At 34.8% G+C, this 21,176-nt stretch overlaps 3 protein-coding genes across 5 annotated transcripts in view; 1 reads left to right on the top strand and 2 right to left on the bottom strand.

Moving 5' to 3' along the window:
• The first annotated feature begins 3,967 nt into the window (after positions 1 to 3,967).
• Positions 3,968 to 9,508, top strand: LOC115233498 (unc-112-related protein). Its single transcript, XM_029803982.1, has 7 exons — positions 3,968 to 4,221; positions 5,760 to 6,028; positions 6,421 to 6,840; positions 7,331 to 7,759; positions 7,991 to 8,203; positions 8,277 to 8,513; positions 8,873 to 9,508. Exons 1-7 carry the CDS (start codon positions 3,996 to 3,998, stop codon positions 9,071 to 9,073), a joined length of 1,995 nt encoding a protein of 664 aa, XP_029659842.1. The 5' UTR covers positions 3,968 to 3,995; the 3' UTR covers positions 9,074 to 9,508.
• On the bottom strand, positions 9,090 to 14,524 carry LOC115233500 (testis-specific serine/threonine-protein kinase 3). Its single transcript, XM_029803984.1, has 4 exons — positions 13,616 to 14,524; positions 13,169 to 13,342; positions 11,168 to 11,833; positions 9,090 to 10,636 (listed from the first exon to the last, which is right to left on the bottom strand). The coding sequence occupies exons 1-4, from the start codon at positions 13,697 to 13,699 to the stop codon at positions 10,475 to 10,477; spliced, it is 1,086 nt and encodes a 361-aa protein (XP_029659844.1). The 5' UTR covers positions 13,700 to 14,524; the 3' UTR covers positions 9,090 to 10,474.
• A 174-nt stretch (positions 14,525 to 14,698) lies between these two features.
• The window catches only part of LOC115233497 (bifunctional glutamate/proline--tRNA ligase), a 9,427-nt gene continuing 2,949 nt past the window's right edge, over positions 14,699 to 21,176 (bottom strand). For 2 of the 3 annotated variants that reach the window (XM_029803979.1, XM_029803981.1), the window contains exons 6-14: positions 20,738 to 21,139; positions 20,178 to 20,643; positions 19,873 to 20,085; positions 18,036 to 19,592; positions 17,008 to 17,586; positions 16,526 to 16,927; positions 16,004 to 16,395; positions 15,391 to 15,534; positions 14,699 to 15,061 (exon numbers count right to left, since the gene is read on the bottom strand). In XM_029803979.1, the coding sequence (XP_029659839.1) occupies positions 14,896 to 15,061; positions 15,391 to 15,534; positions 16,004 to 16,395; positions 16,526 to 16,927; positions 17,008 to 17,586; positions 18,036 to 19,592; positions 19,873 to 20,085; positions 20,178 to 20,643; positions 20,738 to 21,139 (4,321 nt within the window). In that variant the 3' untranslated portion in view covers positions 14,699 to 14,895. The remainder of the gene's footprint in view (positions 15,062 to 15,390; positions 15,535 to 16,003; positions 16,396 to 16,525; positions 16,928 to 17,007; positions 17,587 to 18,035; positions 19,593 to 19,872; positions 20,086 to 20,177; positions 20,644 to 20,737; positions 21,140 to 21,176) is intronic. The other variant, XM_029803980.1, reaches the window with a different exon arrangement.

The raw sequence follows: 21,176 nt of genomic DNA, 5'->3' as shown, positions 1-21,176 counted from the left end.
AGTGTACGTGGAAGCTCTTCGTTTTCCGTACTGGAATTCGCATAAGAAATAGAAGAAATGGGTATAATTCTTATTATACACTGTATAGTATACGATTACGAGTCATTATTGTGTGGCATAATTTTGTACGCCGACTTCCGCTTAACATTTGTCGTTGGAGAGGAAAGAGGGGGTGTTACATGCCGCCACGTGCGCGTCCCGCTTCTCTTATTAAAGCTCACCCTCCTTACTCCATACGCACACACACACACAGCGTTTGTAAACGCTTCTTCGGAGTTTACACAGGCCGCACGTGCCCCGTAAGCCTTTCGCCGTTTACGCGTATAACGGATGTTCGTCACACAAAACTTCGCAATGTTGTCACCAAGAATTTAATTCCATCGAAATTTCCGCAACCATGTGTTGGTCGAAGAAAGTGAATATTTCATCGCAATCGATGTTTCAATTTTAAAGTCCTTTGCGCTTCGAAAAGTGATTTATAGGATGAAATTAAATGTAATTAATCATAGTCAAGGATAAATATAGAATAAATACAAAATCCAGGAATTATATATTATCGAATCTGTTTAAAGAAATTTATTCTCTTGCGTATACACAACAGGGACTCTCTAGATGCAAACACGAACGTTAAAATAGAATCGTTCTCATCGTATTAGGAAACATTGGCTCCTGGATACTTGGCGTGTTAAACCGCCTACGCGAGAATGTTCTCCCTACAATTTTTCGACGACGTAACGAAAACAGACGGGTTCTGTTTCGTGCCAGAGACCGATTTCACGTGTGTCGGATGGCGAGTGTCGCGTATGGATCCCTCATACTCTTGAGAGGGAGTATAAATAGACGTCATACGCAAATATCGCGGTCGTTGCTACCGGGACATGTTGCGAAAGCAAGTTGAAAGCAACTTTAATTTGCAAAAATTTAATCTATATTCGGCAACGCCTTGACTTTATGTGTTTCTATGATTGCACAAATCGGTTCGTAAATTCTCTGTTTTCCACTTCCACCTATTCTCTAAAAATAACTACGAAAGACAAACTAAAAAGCATAAAATAAAGAAAAAAGATACAAAAATTATGTATAAATATATATATTCCTAGATTTATATTATTATTCTATCGTTAATAGTCAAGTTTTAAATATCTGATTTACGTTAAATTAAAACTCCCCTACTTTATTATTACATTCATTCCTGTGACAGACACATAAAACAAACTAGGAAAATTGTAAATATTTCTCAATTTATCCATAAAAGTCTTTGATTTTTCTTTATATAAAAGCATATAAAATATAATTTTTATAACGAATTATGTTACATCTTCTATAATATAAAATACACGGTCTATCCCAAAAGTTTCCGAACTTTTTTCGTACAGACGATATTAGTAGCGTTATCTGTTTAATCAAGATCACGCTGTCTCCGTACAAGCTTCGTTAAAAATTGTAGCAAGTTTAATCGAGATCCCATTAACAGCTGATTTACCATAGGAGCAGAAGTGAAGTTATCTGTCTCCTGAGCCATACACGCCCCTTACCACTTTATTTTTTTGTTCGCTCATCTTGATTCCATTCGGAATCTTACAATATAAAAATATGTGAAATTAAAAGAGAGAGAAAAATAAGTATAATGTAAAAATATAAGACGAATTTAAAACAGTATTATGAATTGAATTCAACAGAATATTCTTTATTCTTTATTCCATATCAAGGCACTGATAAGACTTGTAACAATAAGAAGAAATTGAAAATTCAAAAATCTATAGCTTATTTACTAAGACCATTGAACACACATTTAAAATTAAAAGAAACTGTGAAAATATACTACTCCATCGATTTTATTTGCGGAGAAAAAGAACTTAAAATCGTAAATCGATTAAACAATTTTTGGTTGAAAAGAATGAGACGGAGCATTCCGTATATAACTTGTCGCTTGGCTCGAGCATGGTGCCAAATCTACCAATCATAAATCTAGTTTTGTTTTATTTGTCTCGATGATAAAAACGAACGTAATAGTACAGCAAGTCATAAAGTTATTGTTCTGTCTTATTTATGGATTGATATTTTTTTTCAGAAAGATGTTATGTGAGGGTTTCTTATCAATAGGGATATATATCATATTAAACGTGCTCTTAGTTGCCGAAAAATAATAATTTTTCTGGAGTAACAAAAGTAGATATTTGAATAAAATATGAAGAAATTAGCCATCACATTGTAAAAAAAAAATATGTATAATGTCAACTTAAACCAATTGAAACCATAATTGAAACAATATTTTTGTATGATTTCACTATATATATTATTATTTATTCCGTTTAATTTAATGGATTGTTTACTTGCACTTTTCATTGTTATAAATATCTTGATTCGGCATTATTTCTATCGTCGTTTTTATTTTATCACTATTTCGACAATGTATTTCTGAGACTGAGAAAATACGGATTACAAAATGAGTAGACCAAGAAAAGACGTGGTTCTCACCGGTACCACGATGTTTGTACATCGGCACGTTATTGTTATGCGACGAACACTTTCCTGTCGAACCAATTGACATACCGTTTGCTTCCGGTCCTGTACTCTAAAGATCGATGGATCTACCGTTTATTAAAGTAGACGAATAATGAACAATAAGAGATAAAGAGAATAATGAATAAAACATAAATTCATTCGAATATCCGGAATAAAATATCAAATTAAAAAATTAAAAATTTTGATCTCGCATATTTATCGCAACTTTGATCATCGCAGCACGCGATTGTCACGGTTAAAAGTGGAGCGAAAGGAAATGCATATAGAAATAGGAATAAAAAAAAAAAAAAACACAAGAGATAAATTTGTACATCTGTTGTGTAGGCGGAAATTCTCGTAGGCTGTTATTCGAATGCGCGCGTGCGAAAACAAGCAGTTAACAAGCGAGTGGCCGGTCTCATGCGGTGATAAAATTCGCGAAATATTTATAGATCACAGCTGTGTGTGATCGCGGTGGATTCGATTCACGTCGCAAAGTGTGCCATTTTTTCAATTTAACGATACAAAAGTATTCTATTTCTTGATTACATGCAAATATTTTGCAACACTCTATTTTAAGATTTAGATCTTAAATTATTTATGACGTATCTATATCCGCATTCAGATTTTAATTAAGTTTTCCTTTTCTCATTAAGCGAATAATTTTTCAATAATTATGGTGTTATATATATATATATATATATATATATATATGTATGTATGTATGTATTTACGTATATTTCCCCTCATTCGTATATTCAACAGTTTTCTCTGTACTATTTTATACCGTATTTGCTCGCAATCACAATTCCATGTGTGCAGCTTAATAAAAGTTTTAAACCTTCCCCTCGGGAACCTGCACGGATTTTCGGTACCCCAAAGTCATTAAATGGAGCGTATAGGAAATATGGGGTACTATGCGAACAGCTGTGAAAATTGACTTTTCGTCCAAGTGTAAACGCTTGTTTGCTTCACGTTCCATCGTCGGATGTCTTGTTCCCGGTGCGAGCGGTCCCTGCGGTTTCAAGGGACGAGACCCTCGAGTTATCCGACACCCTTCTCGTCTTCCGCATCCGACCTTGTCCACTGCCATGCCCTTAAGTATATTTGCTCGGGATCTATGTACATGAACATCTTGTATATTGTCTACTTTAGACATTCTTTCAACCGATAAACTTTGGCGCGCGTTACCAAATTCTTCGATATTCAAATTTCTTCGTTACATCGTATTTTTCAATAAAGCTTATATAATATACATTTCCATCAAATTATTTCTAAAAAGACCGTATATCTCTCTCGACCGTTTCGAGTCAACAATTAAGGAGAGAATACGAACACTTTTATCGCGTATAATATACTATTCATGTCTGGAAAAGATTAAATATAAACTTTAAAGTAAGAAGAATATTCCAAAAACAATGCTTACCTCACCGATTCATCTTTTCCTCGTTTGAATTTTCATGCATTTCTTTCGTTTCGCAGATATCGCTATGGACTGGTCGGATCACGCACTTTGGTGGCCACAACGAAATCATTGGCTGACCAGAACGCGCAGCACGCTGGATCAGTACGGCGTAGCAGCGGATGCATCGCTGCATTTCACGCCGATGCATAAAACCCTAAGGGTGCAATTGCCGGATATGCGCTGCCTCGATTGCCGAGTCGATTTTTCAGTCAAGACGTTCAACGCGGTCATTAATTTGTGCAAGGAACTCGGTGAGTCGCAAATCTATTAATACTATTTAAGGAGAGTAATATATTGTAGAAACAAGCGTGACGTCAGTCTCATTCCGATCGCGTGCCTTCGTGCTAACGTCAATTGCGGGAAATAAATATTTTTTTTTAATTGATACGCGAAGATTTGATAAGAAAGTATAAATATCTGACGGGACAAATTTCACTTATATGTATACACTGCGCTCTTTTTATTTTTTAATAAGAACAAATGGACTTGGAATGATAAAAAAATCTGCAGTTTAAAGAAAATGTGTTTTTGGAAGTGTCGTACTTTTTGTATTTTGTATACTTAAAATACTCTATATACTTCAAAATAATATCGTGCAATACATTTTGCAACTGCCGCCTATGGCTACTCCTATAATTATCTGACAATGAGAGAATAATTTTGCATTATTTCATGTTTTTGATAACAAGGTGATTTAGCAAGACAGATTTTGAGAAAATTTTTCAAATTTTATTAAGTTTTTTCGTTTATTTTATTACAATAAATTAATTTTATTCATTAGTACATTATATACATTTGTATTATATTATTTTATATAAGCGATACGCATGTACATAATAAATAAATTGCAATAGTATTTTGCATATAAACAAGTCTATCATAATTCTTCTCTAAAGCGTATAACTGTATCAGCAGAAATATTATGCATGATAATATGAGAAATAGAAATGATGAATTTGCAGTCACGCGAAGGTTGCGTCACAAGCCATTGTGGCTGTCAATTCACCACCGCAACAAACTCCAAGCTAGCTTTTTAATCAAGGAAGTGGGTTAACGCGATAATTCGGTCGAGATGATAAAGCTGACTTTTGATTAGAAAAAAATGCTAAAAGAGATATATACGAGCTTATCTTGTTTTATAATGACCTAAAAGTAATTCTCAGAATTATACGCATTACAATGTCATCTGAAACAGAAAATAATCAACGACGAAATTTAACTTGACGAAATTGATGAATCTATTGTTTTTACATTTTTTAACATTAATTTAATCTTATTGTTAAATTATATCTTATTGTTAAAAAGTGGAAAGATTTAAAATAGGTGAGAAAAAAGAAAATCTTTACTAATATTTTCGACAATTTAAGAATTGGAATCGCACGCGAAGCAATGAAAAAAAAAAGAAGAACTAAATAAAATCTAAAATTGATATAACTGTTAAAACTGGATGAGAATTACCTAATTATTCGCCTATCGAATTCTATCATTTTTACACTTTTATCGGTACGGTGATTCTATTTAATAGACATCAACGATATGAGATCAGCGTGTATCATATTCATAAATAGACGCTAATACGCAAAGTATGCTGTTGCACGCGATCTTTGTCCATCAATTACTCGATTCCTTTATAAGAATACACATATGTACCGGAAAATGAATGCCATGACTGCGTGCATCATGTTAATTTGCCTTTCGTTTAGAAGCAAAACAACAATATGCATCTCTTTAATCTATCTAGATTAAATGCGAAATTAACACGCAGATTATTGCGCGAATGTTGCCGCAGGCATTAGACACCCAGAGGAGCTTTCGTTCTGCAAGCCGCTCGAACCGAATCACCTGAAATACAATCTAAAGGACTTGCCAGCCAAGAAGAAGATCGAGAATCAAAAGAACGGTCACTGGAACGTACCGGCCGACACGAATACCTTCATTCCAGTTAGCCAGAGTCCCAGAGGATCTACGGGAAGCTTAGATCAATCGAGTCCATTCATGTGCGCGCCAGTCACACCCAACAATAGAAATCACAGCACACCGATCAGCTCTCCTGTCACGGTAGGGGTTTACTTATATATGTATAGACATAACTGGACGAGAAAAGTTTTATTCCAGATAAATATTTATATAACGCAAATATTTTAAAAATGTTCGTTTTGTTTGAATGTATCATTCACAATTATAATAAATTCAATTATTATATTTTCAAATCGTTGCTAAACATTTATTTTATTTCGCGTCAATTTTTCTCTCTCAACTTGAACTTAACTTTTGTTGGAAAGAACTATCATTGCAGCTATTTATAGTTGTCGATATGTCATAAAAAGAGTTGATAGAGAAAACGCACGTATCGTCATGCAGATTTTGGTCCACAATTGCTTGACTTTGTCGCATTGCGATTATTTTCGCAACATTATAATAATATGGATTTTACATTTATAAATTCCCAGCATACCGGAACATGGAAGAGGAACAATAACTCTTCCGGTTTCGGTAGCACCGGCTCCTTCAACGCCAATAACAGCACTATGAGTCTCGAGGCATTAAACGGCGGATTGTCGGAGTCCTTGGCGCAGAGTCCAACGTCGATTTCGCTAGAAACGCGAACAAAATTGATTAGGCCAAAAAGTCTGATCGAAAGGGCAAGAATGAACGTCGCCTGGCTGGATTCCTCTCTATCGATTATGGAGCAGGGTATCCGCGAATTTGACACGCTTAGGCTAAAGTTTAAATTCTACTCCTTCTATGACCTGAATCCAAAAACCGACGCGGTCCGCATCAACATGATTTACGAGCAAGCCAAGTGGCAATTGCTCGCAGAGGAGATTGATTGCACCGAGGAAGAAATGCTAATGTTTGCAGCACTTCAGGTATTTGCAAATAAATGATTATATATATAGTTAGCAAAAAAATTAGTACAACTCCAAGATGAATATTTATCTAGTTATTCGAATAAAATTTTATTTCTTATTTGTTATTTTAATTATTCGTTAGTTGTGTTAGCCATTGTTTTTTATTTTTATTTCACTTTTACAATCCTACGACAAACTGTTTATGTGTGTTTTTACTCTCGCCTGCTCTCGATATATTTATTCCCATCGTTCCGAGAGAAGAACCCCACGCGATGCATAACGCATGCAAATAGCTCCGTCTTTAAGCCAACTGCTTTGCCAGCCGGTGTTCCGCCGTAATGTCGTCACGCGACAACATGACCAAGATGCAGTCATCTTTTGCCTCGACCCACAAAATATATCTTGTATATCTTATACACCTACATGCTTGTGGCGAGCATTGAAAGGGAAAAAAAATCTACAATCTCTCAATCGTATCACCTACAACTTTTCGCTCTGACGGTTGCAGGTACAAGTGAATCTTCAGGCGAGCGTACCGCAGCCCACGTACGATAGCAACGGGGGGACCTCACCCGTCGAAGATGACATTGACGCGGCTCTAACGGATCTGCAAGTGACTCTGGAGGGCAGCAATATCAGCAAGGGGCCCAGTGACATCACGCAGGTGCCCGAGCTCTGCGACGAGCTGCGTTTCTTCAAGCCAAAGCGTTTTACGCTAAAGGCTTTCAAACGTTATTGGTTCACGTGCCGTGATCTTCAGTTAAGACTCTACAAGAGTAGAGAGGAGGCGAACGGTTCAGAGTCACCGATTTACGTGATCAATTTGCGTGGTTGCGAGGTCACGCCGGATGTACATTTGTCGCAAGGACGCTACGGTATCAGATTGGAGGTGCCCAGCGCTGAAGGCATGACCGAGATGTGGATCAGATGCGATAACGTAAGCGGATTAACTCATATATCATTTCGTCAAGTTGCGACATTATTGATTTAATCATTTCTAAATGTATTATATATTAATGCTAAATTTCGCATCTATATGCATCAATATATACGACGAATAAAAAAGTTCTTATGAATAACTAGAGACGCAAATATTGTAATTGATGTTTCGGATTCACGTTCACATACTTAAAAACTCGACGATTCTTACATTTTTTATTTATTCCAGGAGCATCAATACGCAAAATGGATGGCTGCGTGCAGATTAGCGGCCAAGGGACGTACTCTCGCCGACGCGTCCTACGAAAGCGAGGTCAACAGTATCACAGCTTTTCTGCAACTGCAAAGGCCTGCACCCGCACCGGCCATCAATCCGAATTCTTTGGATATCATACCAGAGGACTACGTCGCATCTCGATTTGCGAAGAAATTCAAAGGAAAGGTAATAAAACACTTGCGCGTTCAAATCTATGTGAACAAGAGATCGACAAGTTACATTAACTTTTCTTTCACAGTTGGTTCAAAGAATCTTGGAAGCGCACGCAAACGTTAAAGACTTATCTCTTATCGAAGCAAAGCTGAATTACATTAAGGCCTGGCAATCCCTTCCGGAATACGGTATTTCGCTTTTTGTCGTGCGATTTACCGGCAAGAACAAAGACGAATTACTGGGTATTGCCAATAACAGACTAATGCGAATGGAGCTTCATAGTGGCGATCATCTGAAGACTTGGAGGTATAATACTATGAAGGTATGTACTTACATATATATATTTTTGCATTCTACGTATTTATATTGTATCTATATTGTTCGTATCGCTCTCCACTCTCCACAATTCGTATCCACTTTCGTGTATTCGTATGACATGAATGTCCCTTATATAGATTTACAAATCATATTGTTTAAGTTAGATGTTGTAGTAGATGTTGCTTTTTGGTAAAGATATGTTGAATGGAATGTTATATGATAAATAATCACTTTTCTTAATGTTTTCGCTAAAAATCAGAAAATTATTCAAAATTGACACAAAAAAGTCCGTTATTCAAAGGAAATACAATTTAAGGGCATCTGAGAGAAAATGCATGATTATTTATGATTTATGTTTCACAGGCGTGGAATGTTAACTGGGAAGTAAAACACATGATGGTACAATTCGAGGAAGAGAATATAATTTTCGAATGCCAGTCGGCAGACTGCAAAGTCGTTCACGAATTTATAGGAGGCTACATATTCTTGTCGATGCGCTCGAAGGAAGCGAATCAGACGTTGAATGAGGAGATGTTCCACAAGTTGACCGGTGGATGGGTTTAATCTAAAAATGTATATGAAAAAAAAAAAGAAAGAAATTGTAATAAGTTCTAACATATTCTAAAAACGATGATAAAATACATTTTGCTGGTTTATCAACATACGTCACGTTCTGTTCAACGTCTGCACGCTGGTTGACATTTGTAAAAATATTTAAATCTGATCGTAGTTATATATCACATATTTTAACGCTGTATGCTGTAAATAGAATATTATATCCCCTCTACGTTTTAGCGAGAGTTTTAACGATTATAGTTATTTTTATTTGACAGGAGGCTACTTGAAGATTTATTTACTACCCCTTGACCAGAGCACTTTAATTTTATAAAGTACCAACACATATTAACAATCATTGAAATCAGAGCCTCCTTTCCATGAAAAAAAAAAGAGAATCCGTTTTCTACATATATTTCTAATGGTTTTATAAATAGACGTCTGCAAAACTCTATTTTTTACAAAGACAAATTATACTTTTATACAAAACTTTTTCTACTCATGAAAAATCTGCCATTGAGAAGGAATAATACTAGATGAACTAATAAACGAATATGTCGAACACGCATAAATGAGAAAACCTGCGAAACATCATAGTGTATTAGGATAATGCTCTACATAACAAAGAAATGTATCGATTTTTATTTAATCAAAAAATTGTTTTCAATAGTAGGTTCCTTTATACTGCATAACATTTAAATGAGTGATTATAATCCTTTCTCTCTTATAATGTGTGTGTTTATGTCCTCTTTAGTGTCACAAGGTGCTACATCGAATACGAATTCGACTTTATAACGCAAGAAATCGTGTGTATAAATTATTTGTTATTGTAATGTAAATTAGGTATAGAAAAGTATATTTTACGTCGTTATATACATTACATCTATAAGAGGTACTGCGTTATATATGTACATGTAACAAAAAAAAAGATTATAGTTTTGTATATTAATAGACAGTAACTGTATAATAAATATTATTATTAATACATTTGGCAGATTTTTCAATTTTTATTCTCCATCATGCTGTAAAATATACAACAATTATATACAATAAACAGTTTAGGGTTCATTTTGCTGCAATTTATAGATATTTAAATAGTAAATGAATTATATAATAACATTTATTGCATGTCGTTAATCAATTAAATTTTCCTCATACATTTTTGGATAAAAATTTATGTCAAATTACAAAATTATGGATTTTGTTTTTTTATTAAGTAATACAATACATTATCAACATCCGTGTAAGTTTGCACATACGCATTGACTGTAAGCAATAAGAAATTGAAAAAATACTAGTATAAAGACTAGTGTAAATATCTTCAAAAATGTTTGAATTTGAGAAATTATTAGCTTGTATAATCTTCTGTTTTTCTAATTGTGTATCTTGAAATGTTCACAGATCTTTGACTTATCCAACAGTAATAGACAGTTGCGGATTTTTTCCTGAGATATTTATCGTCTTTGAGGACGGCTGATTTTTCGAATCTTTCCTTAAAGAGAGTGCCCTCGCTGTGACAGGTATATTCCCGGTTCTTGCACCTGATCCGCTCAGGTTACCACCTCCGCACATCTAATTATATAGGCGACAAATCGTTATGCTCATTTAAAATAATTCTTATATAGAATTTAAAATATATATAATTATTTTTTCTCGGATTCTATATGATAAAAGTTTTATACGATAGGGCGATTTCTGCGAGATTTATCTTTCGATATATCGATCAAATAAGATTTTTTATCGATTAAATGTCGAACTACTTAATTTTTCTCATATTAGATATAATAAAATGTTTTTTTTTTATATTTTGTAGCTCGTATTAGATAGAATAGAGATTTATGAATGTGCCCAAGATGAGTTCTTCGGTTTTGTAAATTATAATTAGAAAATATTGTACAAGATATATCAATTTTGTTAAAAATTAAAACATATATAGATTGAATTTTTTAGCCATTTGCACTATCGGTCGCGATTGAAAAAACTAATTTACTTCGACGTATAACGCAGGAAAAAAATTCACATGATTCTCTCACTTCTGATGTCACAATCTAACATAATTATAGAGAGCTTCAAGTATTATAACGAAAATAATGTTATTATAACCGGAGTATGACTTGGCGGCGCTGAATGGACAAGCCTTCCGGCGAGTGAGCTCGTTCTCTCCTTCCTCGCTCTCATCCACTCATGACCTAACACTCTCTCGAGAGTCAGCCTGAGGGTGATGTCTGGCTCGAGGATCTGCCGGACAATGCTTTTGGCCAACATGGACACGGTATCGCGGACGCGCGATCTGAACACCCAGTTGCGTGACATTTGATCCTTGAGAAGTTTCCGTAGATTCGCATCGTCGAACGGCATTCTGGCATTGAGCATGATGAAAAGGATGATACCAAGCGACCATACGTCCGCCAATTTCGGATTATACGGGGTGCCGGCGACGATCTCCGGCGCGGCGTATGCAGCCGAGCCACAGTAAGTGTGGCTGAGGACTCGCCTGCCCTCGGGGTTCACGCAGAACCTGGCAAAACCGAAGTCTGCCAGTTTCACATTGAACTTGCGCGAGAGTAATATGTTCTCGCACTTGAGGTCACGATGGGCGATGTTCTTGCTGTGTAGATAGTGCAAGCCGGATGCCATTTGACGAAACCATAGCCGCGATTGTTGTTCCGGCACTACGCCGTTGTTTGTCACAAAATCCAGCAGATCGCCATTATCGGCATAGCGCATGAAGATAAAGACGCGCGGGCCACGTTGCAGGATACTGTGCACCTGCGTCCGACCAGATTCAGTACGCGATTCAATATAGGCTGCTGATATATTAAGCAAAATTGGGCAAAACATGATCAAAATATGCACAAAACACTTTTCGTTGCTGAGTGTTAAGATTTCTTTTTAAACACAATTTTATTATGATTTTTCAATGAAGATTCTAGAAAAAAGGAATTAGTTATGAAATTAGATTTATCATTGTAATGAAATTTTAAATTAATTATGTTGCGTAGAGAAATTATAAAAATTGATTTTGATCACATGACAATATTTAGAGATTTTGTTAATATGTCACTGTATAAACACAATTTTATTATGATTTTTCAATAAAGATTCTAGAAAAAAGGAATTAGTTATGAAATTAGATTTATCATTGTAATGAAATTTTAAATTAATTATGTTGCGTAGAGAAATTAAAATTTGATTTTGATCACATGACAATATTTAGAGATTTTGTTAATATGTCACTGTAAAGTAACGCAAATATGGAAAATGGCGCTGCATATTCAAAAGTTATTTGCTGAATAAACGAATTTCGATTTTTTCGTTAGTCGATTTTGAAAGGAAAAAAAATTAATAAAGTGTAAGCGTTTCCGCCGGAAACCATTATTCCTTCTTTGTCAATCAGACAGAAAAAGTGAATTAAAGCGCATTTTCCTGTTGTGTTTTACTTGAATAATATGCGGATTTTCTATCTTTGTTAAAATCTCGAGTTCGCGGGGAAAGAACTTGTCCAAGAAATCGTGCGGCGCCTTCTCCTTGTCAAAGATCTTACAGGCCAGACGCATCTTCTTGGAATTTGTTCCATCGATATACTCTGCCAAGTGGACGGTCGCATAACAACCCTAAAAATGTTTTTAATTCTTATAACGCGTAAGAAATTGATTTTTAGTCGTAACACATAAACTGATTTTGACAATCGACCGATTGATATAAGGAATGTGTTAAACGATACATAATTTTTAAACACAATTTTATTATGATTTTTCAATGAAGATTCTAGAAAAAAGGAATTAGTTATGAAATTAGATTTATCATTGTAATGAAATTTTAAATTAATTATGTTGCGTAGAGAAATTAAAATTTGATTTTGATCACATGACAATATTTAGAGATTTTGTTAATATGTCACTGTAAAGTAACGCAAATATGGAAAATGGCGCTGCATATTCAAAAGTTATTTGCTGAATAAACGAATTTCGATTTTTTCGTTAGTCGATTTTGAAAGGAAAAAAAATTAATAAAGTGTAAGCGTTTCCGCCGGAAACCATTATTCCTTCTTTGTCAATCAGACAGAAAAAGTGAATTAAAGCGCATTTTCCTGTTGTGTTTTACTTGAATAATATGCGGATTTTCTATCTTTGTTAAAATCTCGAGTTCGCGGGGAAAGAACTTGTCCAAGAAATCGTGCGGCGCCTTCTCCTTGTCAAAGATCTTACAGGCCAGACGCATCTTCTTGGAATTTGTTCCATCGATATACTCTGCCAAGTGGACGGTCGCATAACAACCCTAAAAATGTTTTTAATTCTTATGACGCGTAAGAAATTGATTTTTAGTCGTAACATAAACTGATTTTGACAATCGACCGATTGATATAAGGAATGTGTTAAACGATACATAATAATTTCTCAAACAGCAAAAAGTTAAAGACTTCATTTAAATTGAAAATGTCTTTGCCTTAAAAAACGAGAAATTAGAAATAGTATTGCTGCGGAAGTAGACGGGAGAAAGCGCGCAAAGTTAAATTAAACAAACAGACGAATATAGAGAAGAATAAACAACCTGTCCGATTTTTTTGCCGATGAGATAGCCCCGCTGCTCGAGAGCGTTCACCTCCGAGTTTCGGGTGCCGAGTCGCGTGGCCATGCCAAGTGATTCTTCATCGACCCTTCATCACTGACCCCCCTCTCGAGGACGGGCAGTTGATTGAGCAGTCTTCCTGCGTGTTGTGTGCGTATATATCCACGGGAGACGCTTCACTAAAATTCACCAAGAGAATTTCTTGATACGCTCTAGTCTCGTTTCTTCGCACGCTATTCTTCGGCTGCTGGCACTAGCAGGTTTCGTTGACACGATTTCTGTCCTGAAGCGACACCGAGCACCTCGACGTATCTCGCTGCTACATCGATGCGTCCGACAACAAAGCGGATCTGTTCGGTCATTTGAGAAAGAGAGAGAGAGAGAGAGGCGGTTGTGCGAGCACTAGAATTTTGGACAAGCCCGGGACCAGCTTGCGCTTGGTATGCGACGAGAGGAAGGTAGAGATCCGCGTTTCATTCGAGCGCAGCCATTATACTTGGAACAATGAAAACAATCGACGCGCATACACGCGAGATCGATTCTATGCAATTTTGGATAGCTTCTCTCGCTGTGCGAACCAACTTCTGGATAATATTACCATCGATTATCCCTGATTGCTTCTCTCTTTCTCGTTACAGAATAGGAATACATTGAGTGTTTTTATCAGCTGTTTTTCTTACTACTAATAATTAAATTATTAATAATAAATAATAGTAAATAATTTTATCGCGTATTATATACACATTATCTGCAGTTTTATAATTTTGTTTGATTATACCATATATTCCTTTACGTAATATCTACACTATAAATTCACTTTTAAAAATTATGAATGTTTTTTAAAAAATCTAGAAGGTTTGATAAATTTATCCTTAGTTTTAATTTCTAATTGCCCATTAATTAATTGTGATTCTATATTTATATTCCACATAAAAGAATGGTAAATAAGGAGGTAAATAAGAAATAAGAAAAAGAAAATGGATGAGTTGAGAGAAAAGCACTGGATAACAAAATATTAAAAATAGAGGTATATGCATACATGTGTATTATTGATTAAAAAAAAAATTTGCATGCATTATACAAAAATATTTTAATTCATAATTCTATAAATTGACGAAAAATGTATCTAGAATGACACAATTTTGAATTATATAATAAATTCCATATTTTACTCACATCAGAAAGTCCATTCCAACAAAGCTTATTGTATATAAATTATAAATTATAATATACCATAAACAAACATCACTTTTATCTATGTATTAGTAGCTACGCCCGAAAAGTGTATAAAACTTTGCTTTGTTTTTGCAACTATGATGAATACATTTTAGCTCATCTAGTGGTTTTGTCAATTTTGGCTGTTCAAATGGTATACAAAGACTTTTGGCGCCCATTGATAATGCTCCAAGTTCATCACCGCTATCCTCTCTGTAATTATTCATGATTGTTTGAACCAAATATTTAAAAAATGAGTAAAAAAGGAAAAGGTTGGTTAAAAAAAATATTAATATTCTATATTAATATTATACATAATATATATATAATAATATAATATATATTATATATATTACATACATATAATATATAACTGTACAGACATTAATATTCTATACTTTAAATTATCAACAAAAAAAAATTTGCGATATATTAATAAATGATCAATAATCAATGTGTGGCATTTAAAATAATTTTGGAATAATTTGTAAAAACGCACATAAAAAAATGATTTTTTTTTTTTACATATAAAATAATATTACCTCGCGCTATCCGCTTTAATGTTATCTTCACACGTCGGCTCGCCGCAAAAAGGTGATAATAATAAATTCTTTTTATTGAGCTCGGTACAGAAATCGCTCCAATTTTCCACTTGCTTGATATGCGCAATGAGATTCTCTCTAGCTCTATGAAATAGTAAATAAAAACTATAAATTCAATAATAACACCAATAGCTTCAAAGTACTAATAATTAAGTGGGAAAACTGGCAAATAAGAGTCAAGGTGCGGATATTGGTGCGCGAACTTTTTGTTTTATCAATAATCAGAAAGAAAATCAGTTTCCTTTCTGATTATTGATTTTAATTTAAAATTTAACTGCAACAACAAATATTGTGTATGTCAAGTTTTAAAATACCAATGTAATCTTTATATATTTATATCTATGCTGAAGATGGACCAAAAAACGTCCGAAATTTACATTTTTAATGTATATTTTTAATACACATTTATTACAAAAATTTAACAATAAAAAATTCGCGATACCCGCGCCTTGACTCTTATTTGCCAATTTTCTCACTTAAAAAACCGTAAGTTATCAACCAAACTATTATAACAAGTGCATTATTGTATAAAACAATTTTCAGCGATATTTACCTCGACAACAACTGTGCTTGTATATCTTTTAACAAGCAATCTAATGATGTAGCTACCATGTCTCTCTTGACAGTTGTTCTTTGTAAGTTATCCCTTCGTACGAATGTTACTTGATTCTTCTCCATATCTTTCGGGCCTAATTCGATTCTCACTGGTACGCCTTTTAGCTCCCAGTGGTTGAACTTCCATCCGGGCGTTCGATTATTTCTAAAATCACCTTTCACTCTAAATTTGCCGTCTTTACTTAATTCATCGACTAACTTGACGCATTCGCCTTGAAGTAACTCTCTCTTTATCATAGGCATATTTGCAGTTATGCCACAAGGAATAACAATACCTTGTATAGATGCTACACACGGTGGTAACACTAAACCTTTATCGTCTCCGTGTACCTGTAAATAAATATAAAGCATAAATATATTCGCGTTACACATATAGGCAGACAGAACAATATACAAAGAGTAAATGTGTAATTTACATATATTTACACATGTGTAATATAACAATAATAATTTTACCAACCATTATCATGACTCCGATTGTCCGTGTAGTTAAACCCCAAGAATTCTGATAGACAAATGTCTTTTCGTCTCCTTCCGCGATACCTTCCATTTGAATGTTAAACATCTTGGAAAAGTTTTGCCCCAGATGGTGACTCGTTGCTCCCTGTATCGCACGACCGCTGGTCGAAATAAATGCCTCGACGGTAGTCGTGTAATCGCCTCCCGCAAATTTCTCCTTTTCAGTTTTGCGGCCTTTAATAACAGGGACGGCTAATAAATCCTCGTAAACTTTGGCATATATGTCTAAGATAATCAATACTTCCTCCTCCGCTTCTGCCTTTGTAGCAAATACGGTATGACCCTCTTGCCACAAAAATTCTCTGGTGCGTAAGAAAGGTTTGGGATCTTTAAATTCCCATCTCTGTAAATGTGAAAATAAAACAATTGGAATACAAAATCATCTAGAATAAGATATTGTATCAATAATGATAATGGTCGTACCACAACGTTATTCCATTGATTGAGCTTGAGCGGTAACTCGGTGTCCGATCTCAGCCATTTGGCGTAAGCTGGATACATGACAGTTTCCGAAGTCGGTCGTATAGCTATAGGCTCTGCCAAATCCGATTCGCCGCATTTTGTCACCCATGCGACTTCCGGCGCGAAATCCGCTATATGCGTCTTCTCTTTCTCTAACACGCCACGAGTAACGAAGATCGGGAAGTAGCATTCTTGAACACCGAGCGCCGTTATCTCTTTGTCGATGTACTCTTTTATTACCTTCCAAATTGCAAAAGTCCACGGACGAAGAATGTAACATCCGGATACGTCATAATATTCAATCATACCACTTTTTGTGATAACTTGCGAGTACCAGTCGAAAAAATTTTCTTCCTTCTTCGCTTCCAATCCTAATCTCGTGCCCGTTTTACCTGCATCTATATCCTTATTGGTCACGCTTTTCGCATTTTCTTTCTGCAACATTTTTCCAGATTTAGAAGCGTCCTCCTCTTTCTTTTTCGATGCTACTTCCAAATTCGAGACAGACTTCAACTCTTGACCAGTTGCATTTGTACGCGCCTATGAAAGAAAAGATAATAAATGCCGATAAGTTGGACAGGTTTCCGATAATTGAGATATTTAACTAGAGCCGCGCTGGCATCGAAAACAGGGATTAAAGAGTAGGAGGAGTTAGTGAAAACGGCAGAAGGAGTAGAGAGCGAAAGCGAAGCAGTTGTGCGAATTATAAAGCGATAGCGAGGTCGAGTATATTCTGTTATTGAATTATTGAGTCAAGTGTCTTTTTTTTTTAATAAACGTATTATTTTGAGTACCAACGATTTGGAAATATGAACAGAGTTTATATTTTACATATTCACTGTAAAAAAGCCTACACATTTTTATAATCACTTTTCAAGCTCAAAAAAATTTTAATTTCTCGATCGATGATGCTCTTGTCGGCTTTCGAGTTCTTTAAATTTCGCACTTTATCGCCTTGCTTTTTTATTTCTTCAGATATTTCTACTTACCTCTTTAAAAGTTTCCTTGCTCGCTGTATCACTACTACCAGCTGTAGTAATTTGAGATGGTTTCCACTCTTGACCAGTTGCATTTTTATAATCGTTTTTCAAGCTCAACAGAATTTTCACTTCTCGATCGATGATGCTCTTGTCGGCTTTCGAGCTCTTTAAACTGCGCACTTTATCGCCTTGCTTTTTTATTTCTTCAGATATTTCTGCCTCTTTAAAAGTTTCCTTGCTCGCTGTATCACTACTAGCAGCTGTAGTAATTTGAGATGGTTTCCAATCTTGACCAGTTGCATTTTTATAATCGGTTTTTAAGCTTAACAGAATTTTCCCTTCTCGATCGATGATGCTCTTGTCGGCTTTCGAGCTCTTTAAATTTCGCACTTTATCGCCTTGCTTTTTTATTTCTTCAGATATTTCTACCTCTTTGAAAGTTTCCTTGCTCGCTGTATCACTACTAGCAGCTGTAATAATTTGAGATGGTTTCCAATCTTGACCAGTTGCATTTTTATAATCGGTTTTTAAGCTCAACAGAATTTTCACTTCTCGATCGATGATGCTCTTGTCGGCTTTCGAGCTCTTTAAACTTCGCACTTTATCGCCTTGCTTTTTTATTTCTTCAGATATTTCTACCTCTTTAAAAGTTTCCTTGCTCGCTGTATCACTACTAGCAGCTGTAGTAATTTGAGATGGTTTCCAATCTTGACCAGTTGCATTTTTATAATCGATTTTTAAGCTCAACAAAATTTTCACTTCTCGATCGATGATGCTCTTGTCGGCTTTCGAGCCCTTTAAATTTCGCACTTTATCGCCTTGCTTCTTTATTTGTTCAGATATTTCTATCTCTTTTCCTTTACTTGTTACATTATTAGTAACAATATTGGTAGCTGCATTCTCCTTCTCTTTCTCTCTTTGAGATGATTTCCAATCGTGACCAGTCACCATTTTATATTCTTCTTTCAAATTTGAAAGGTTTTTTGTTTCTCGATCAATAATGTTTTCTAAAACTCGCAAGTGATCCTGCATTTTTTTAGACATTTCTTTTGTTTTTGAAATTTTCTTCGTCTTTGTATTACTAACAGGATCGCCAGCTGTAATTTCAGTTTGTTTTCCTTCCCGATCAATGGCATTTTGACAGTCGTTTGTCAAGCTTAGGAGAGCTTTCATTTCCTGGTCGATAATGCTCTTGTCGACTTTTGAATTCATTAGGTTTTGCATTGTAATGATTTGTTTATTTAGTTGTTCTAATATTACTTTGCTTTTTGCATCACTAACAATATCAGTATCTGTGATTTGAATTAACTCCCAATCTTGTCCAGTTATTTCTTTATAAGCGCTCTTTAGCTGTCTCATTTTGTTCTCTTGGTACTGTATTGTATCAAATAAAAGGCTCTCCGTCTTATTGACGCCTTGCTCACAGTCTTTTAAGTTTTGTTGTAGTGGTAAATTTACTCCTTCAGTAAATTTTTTTTCGTCAGAATTCGGACCTAATTTTCTAAATTTAGCTTTCTCATTTTCCACAGTTGTTTCATTCGCTCTCTTGCGTTGTATATTATCTCTCTAAAACAATTTTTAATTTAATTTTAATTTTATTCGCGTTTATGCTTTGTTTTTTACAACTAAATTTCTTTAAAATGAAAAAATATATTTACTTAATTTTAATAAGTTTAATACTAAGCTACTCTGGGAGTAACATTGCATCAAATATGATTATAAATGATATCTTATAGCTGCAAAAGAATTATATCTTTTTTTTATGTTTATAAACTATACGTTCTGTAAATAATTAGATATTAGTTGATTGAGAAAAAATTTATTTTTGAGAGAATATTTTTCGTACCATTTGGTTGTGTGATACAACAGGCGTAATAGAAGGCGTTGTCGTGTGTCCATCGGGTATATGGAACAATATAACAGGTTGTTCGCGCAATGAATAAGGACTTATAGGTGCATATGGAACATCACAAATAAAGAAGCCCTTTCTCTGAAGCTGAATTATCTCTCCCTTCTTTACACGTTTCATTTCTGCTTCACCCCACATTTTAACCTCTTTCTAGAAATAAAAATTTCATGATACAATTGGTGAAATATAACATATAATTTGCAACATAATTTGTGTAAGTAGATAAATCTTTGATATATTACCCTTGTATCCTTGGCAACAAAGTTTTTAAAATCGTCATCTTTGCCCAAAACCGGTATATTCAGGATATGATCAAAGTAAACAGCGTAACAACTTATTGGATTTGACTGTGGTTTATTTTCTTGAGTGTCTTCATATTTGTCCAATGGTGCAGCTATCCATGTAATCTTCAATGTTTTTTTGTAATTTTTGTCCGTCAGATTTAACCGTGCCTTCACGTCTATAATATTACCAGACTGGTCTGTGTGTATCTCTTCTATCATTAAATTACCCCAATTGATGAAGGTTGCATTCTGTCCCACAACTAATACTTCGGCGTCATCTCTTTCTATCAATATTTTAGGACTTATTCGCACTTGTTTGGTACCTTTGGAGGGATCTTTAGGGTGATTTTGCACGTCCAACCACCCTTCCCTAGCATCTACTATATTAATTGTTACCAATTTCTTGTAATCTAGTGCAGTATACCTGAAATTATAAATATATGCTGAAAAAATTATATCTCTGACTATACTATTACATCATATGTTGGATTTTTTTTATTTAACAGCATTTAAAATACCTGACAGCAATCGGATCGATGACTTTCTTGTTGAAAGCCCATATCTTGTCCCATTCCATGAAGACTACAGATTTAGAGCTACCTTGCGCAATGATAAATTGTTTCAAACCTTCGACTGTCATTCCTCGTCTCAGAATACCTCTCACAGTCGGCATACGCGGATCATTCCATCCGTCGACTAAACCTTCGTTTACAAACCACGTTAACTTCCGTTTCGATAATACCGTACAAGTCATATTTAAACGCGAGTATTCCCATATATACGGACGACGCAGTCCTAAGGCGTCGATTATCCAATAAAATTGAGCATCTCTGTCATGATATTCTGTTGTACGCAGAGTGTGAGTAACATTCTCAACAACATCGACAATTGGACAGGCAAAATCATAAGTAGGATATACCCTAGTAGAAATAATTTAGATTTATATATATATATATA

The sequence above is a fragment of the Formica exsecta genome, unplaced genomic scaffold (assembly GCF_003651465.1).
Source record: "Formica exsecta isolate Colony F162 unplaced genomic scaffold, ASM365146v1 scaffold175, whole genome shotgun sequence".
Lineage (NCBI taxonomy): Eukaryota > Metazoa > Arthropoda > Insecta > Hymenoptera > Formicidae > Formica > Formica exsecta.
Note: the sequence above shows the minus strand (reverse complement) of the source record. Positions and strands in the feature narration are given on the sequence as shown.

What these genes read in the sequence shown, in the direction of transcription:
- LOC115233498 (XM_029803982.1), top strand. Translation starts at nt 3,996, where the DNA reads ATGGACTGGTCGGATCACGCACTTTGGTGGCCACAACGAAATCATTGG. An exon ending in TAATTTGTGCAAGGAACTCG is followed by an intron (nt 4,222 to 5,759) that starts GTGAGTCGCAAA and finishes ATGTTGCCGCAG; the next exon opens with GCATTAGACACCCAGAGGAG. An exon ending in TAATGTTTGCAGCACTTCAG is followed by an intron (nt 6,841 to 7,330) that starts GTATTTGCAAAT and finishes TGACGGTTGCAG; the next exon opens with GTACAAGTGAATCTTCAGGC.
- LOC115233500 (XM_029803984.1), bottom strand. Translation starts at nt 13,699, where the DNA reads ATGGCCACGCGACTCGGCACCCGAAACTCGGAGGTGAACGCTCTCGAG. An exon ending in TCGGCAAAAAAATCGGACAG is followed by an intron (nt 13,343 to 13,615) that starts GTTGTTTATTCT and finishes AAACATTTTTAG; the next exon opens with GGTTGTTATGCGACCGTCCA. An exon ending in AAAATCCGCATATTATTCAA is followed by an intron (nt 11,834 to 13,168) that starts GTAAAACACAAC and finishes GGTCGGACGCAG; the next exon opens with GTGCACAGTATCCTGCAACG.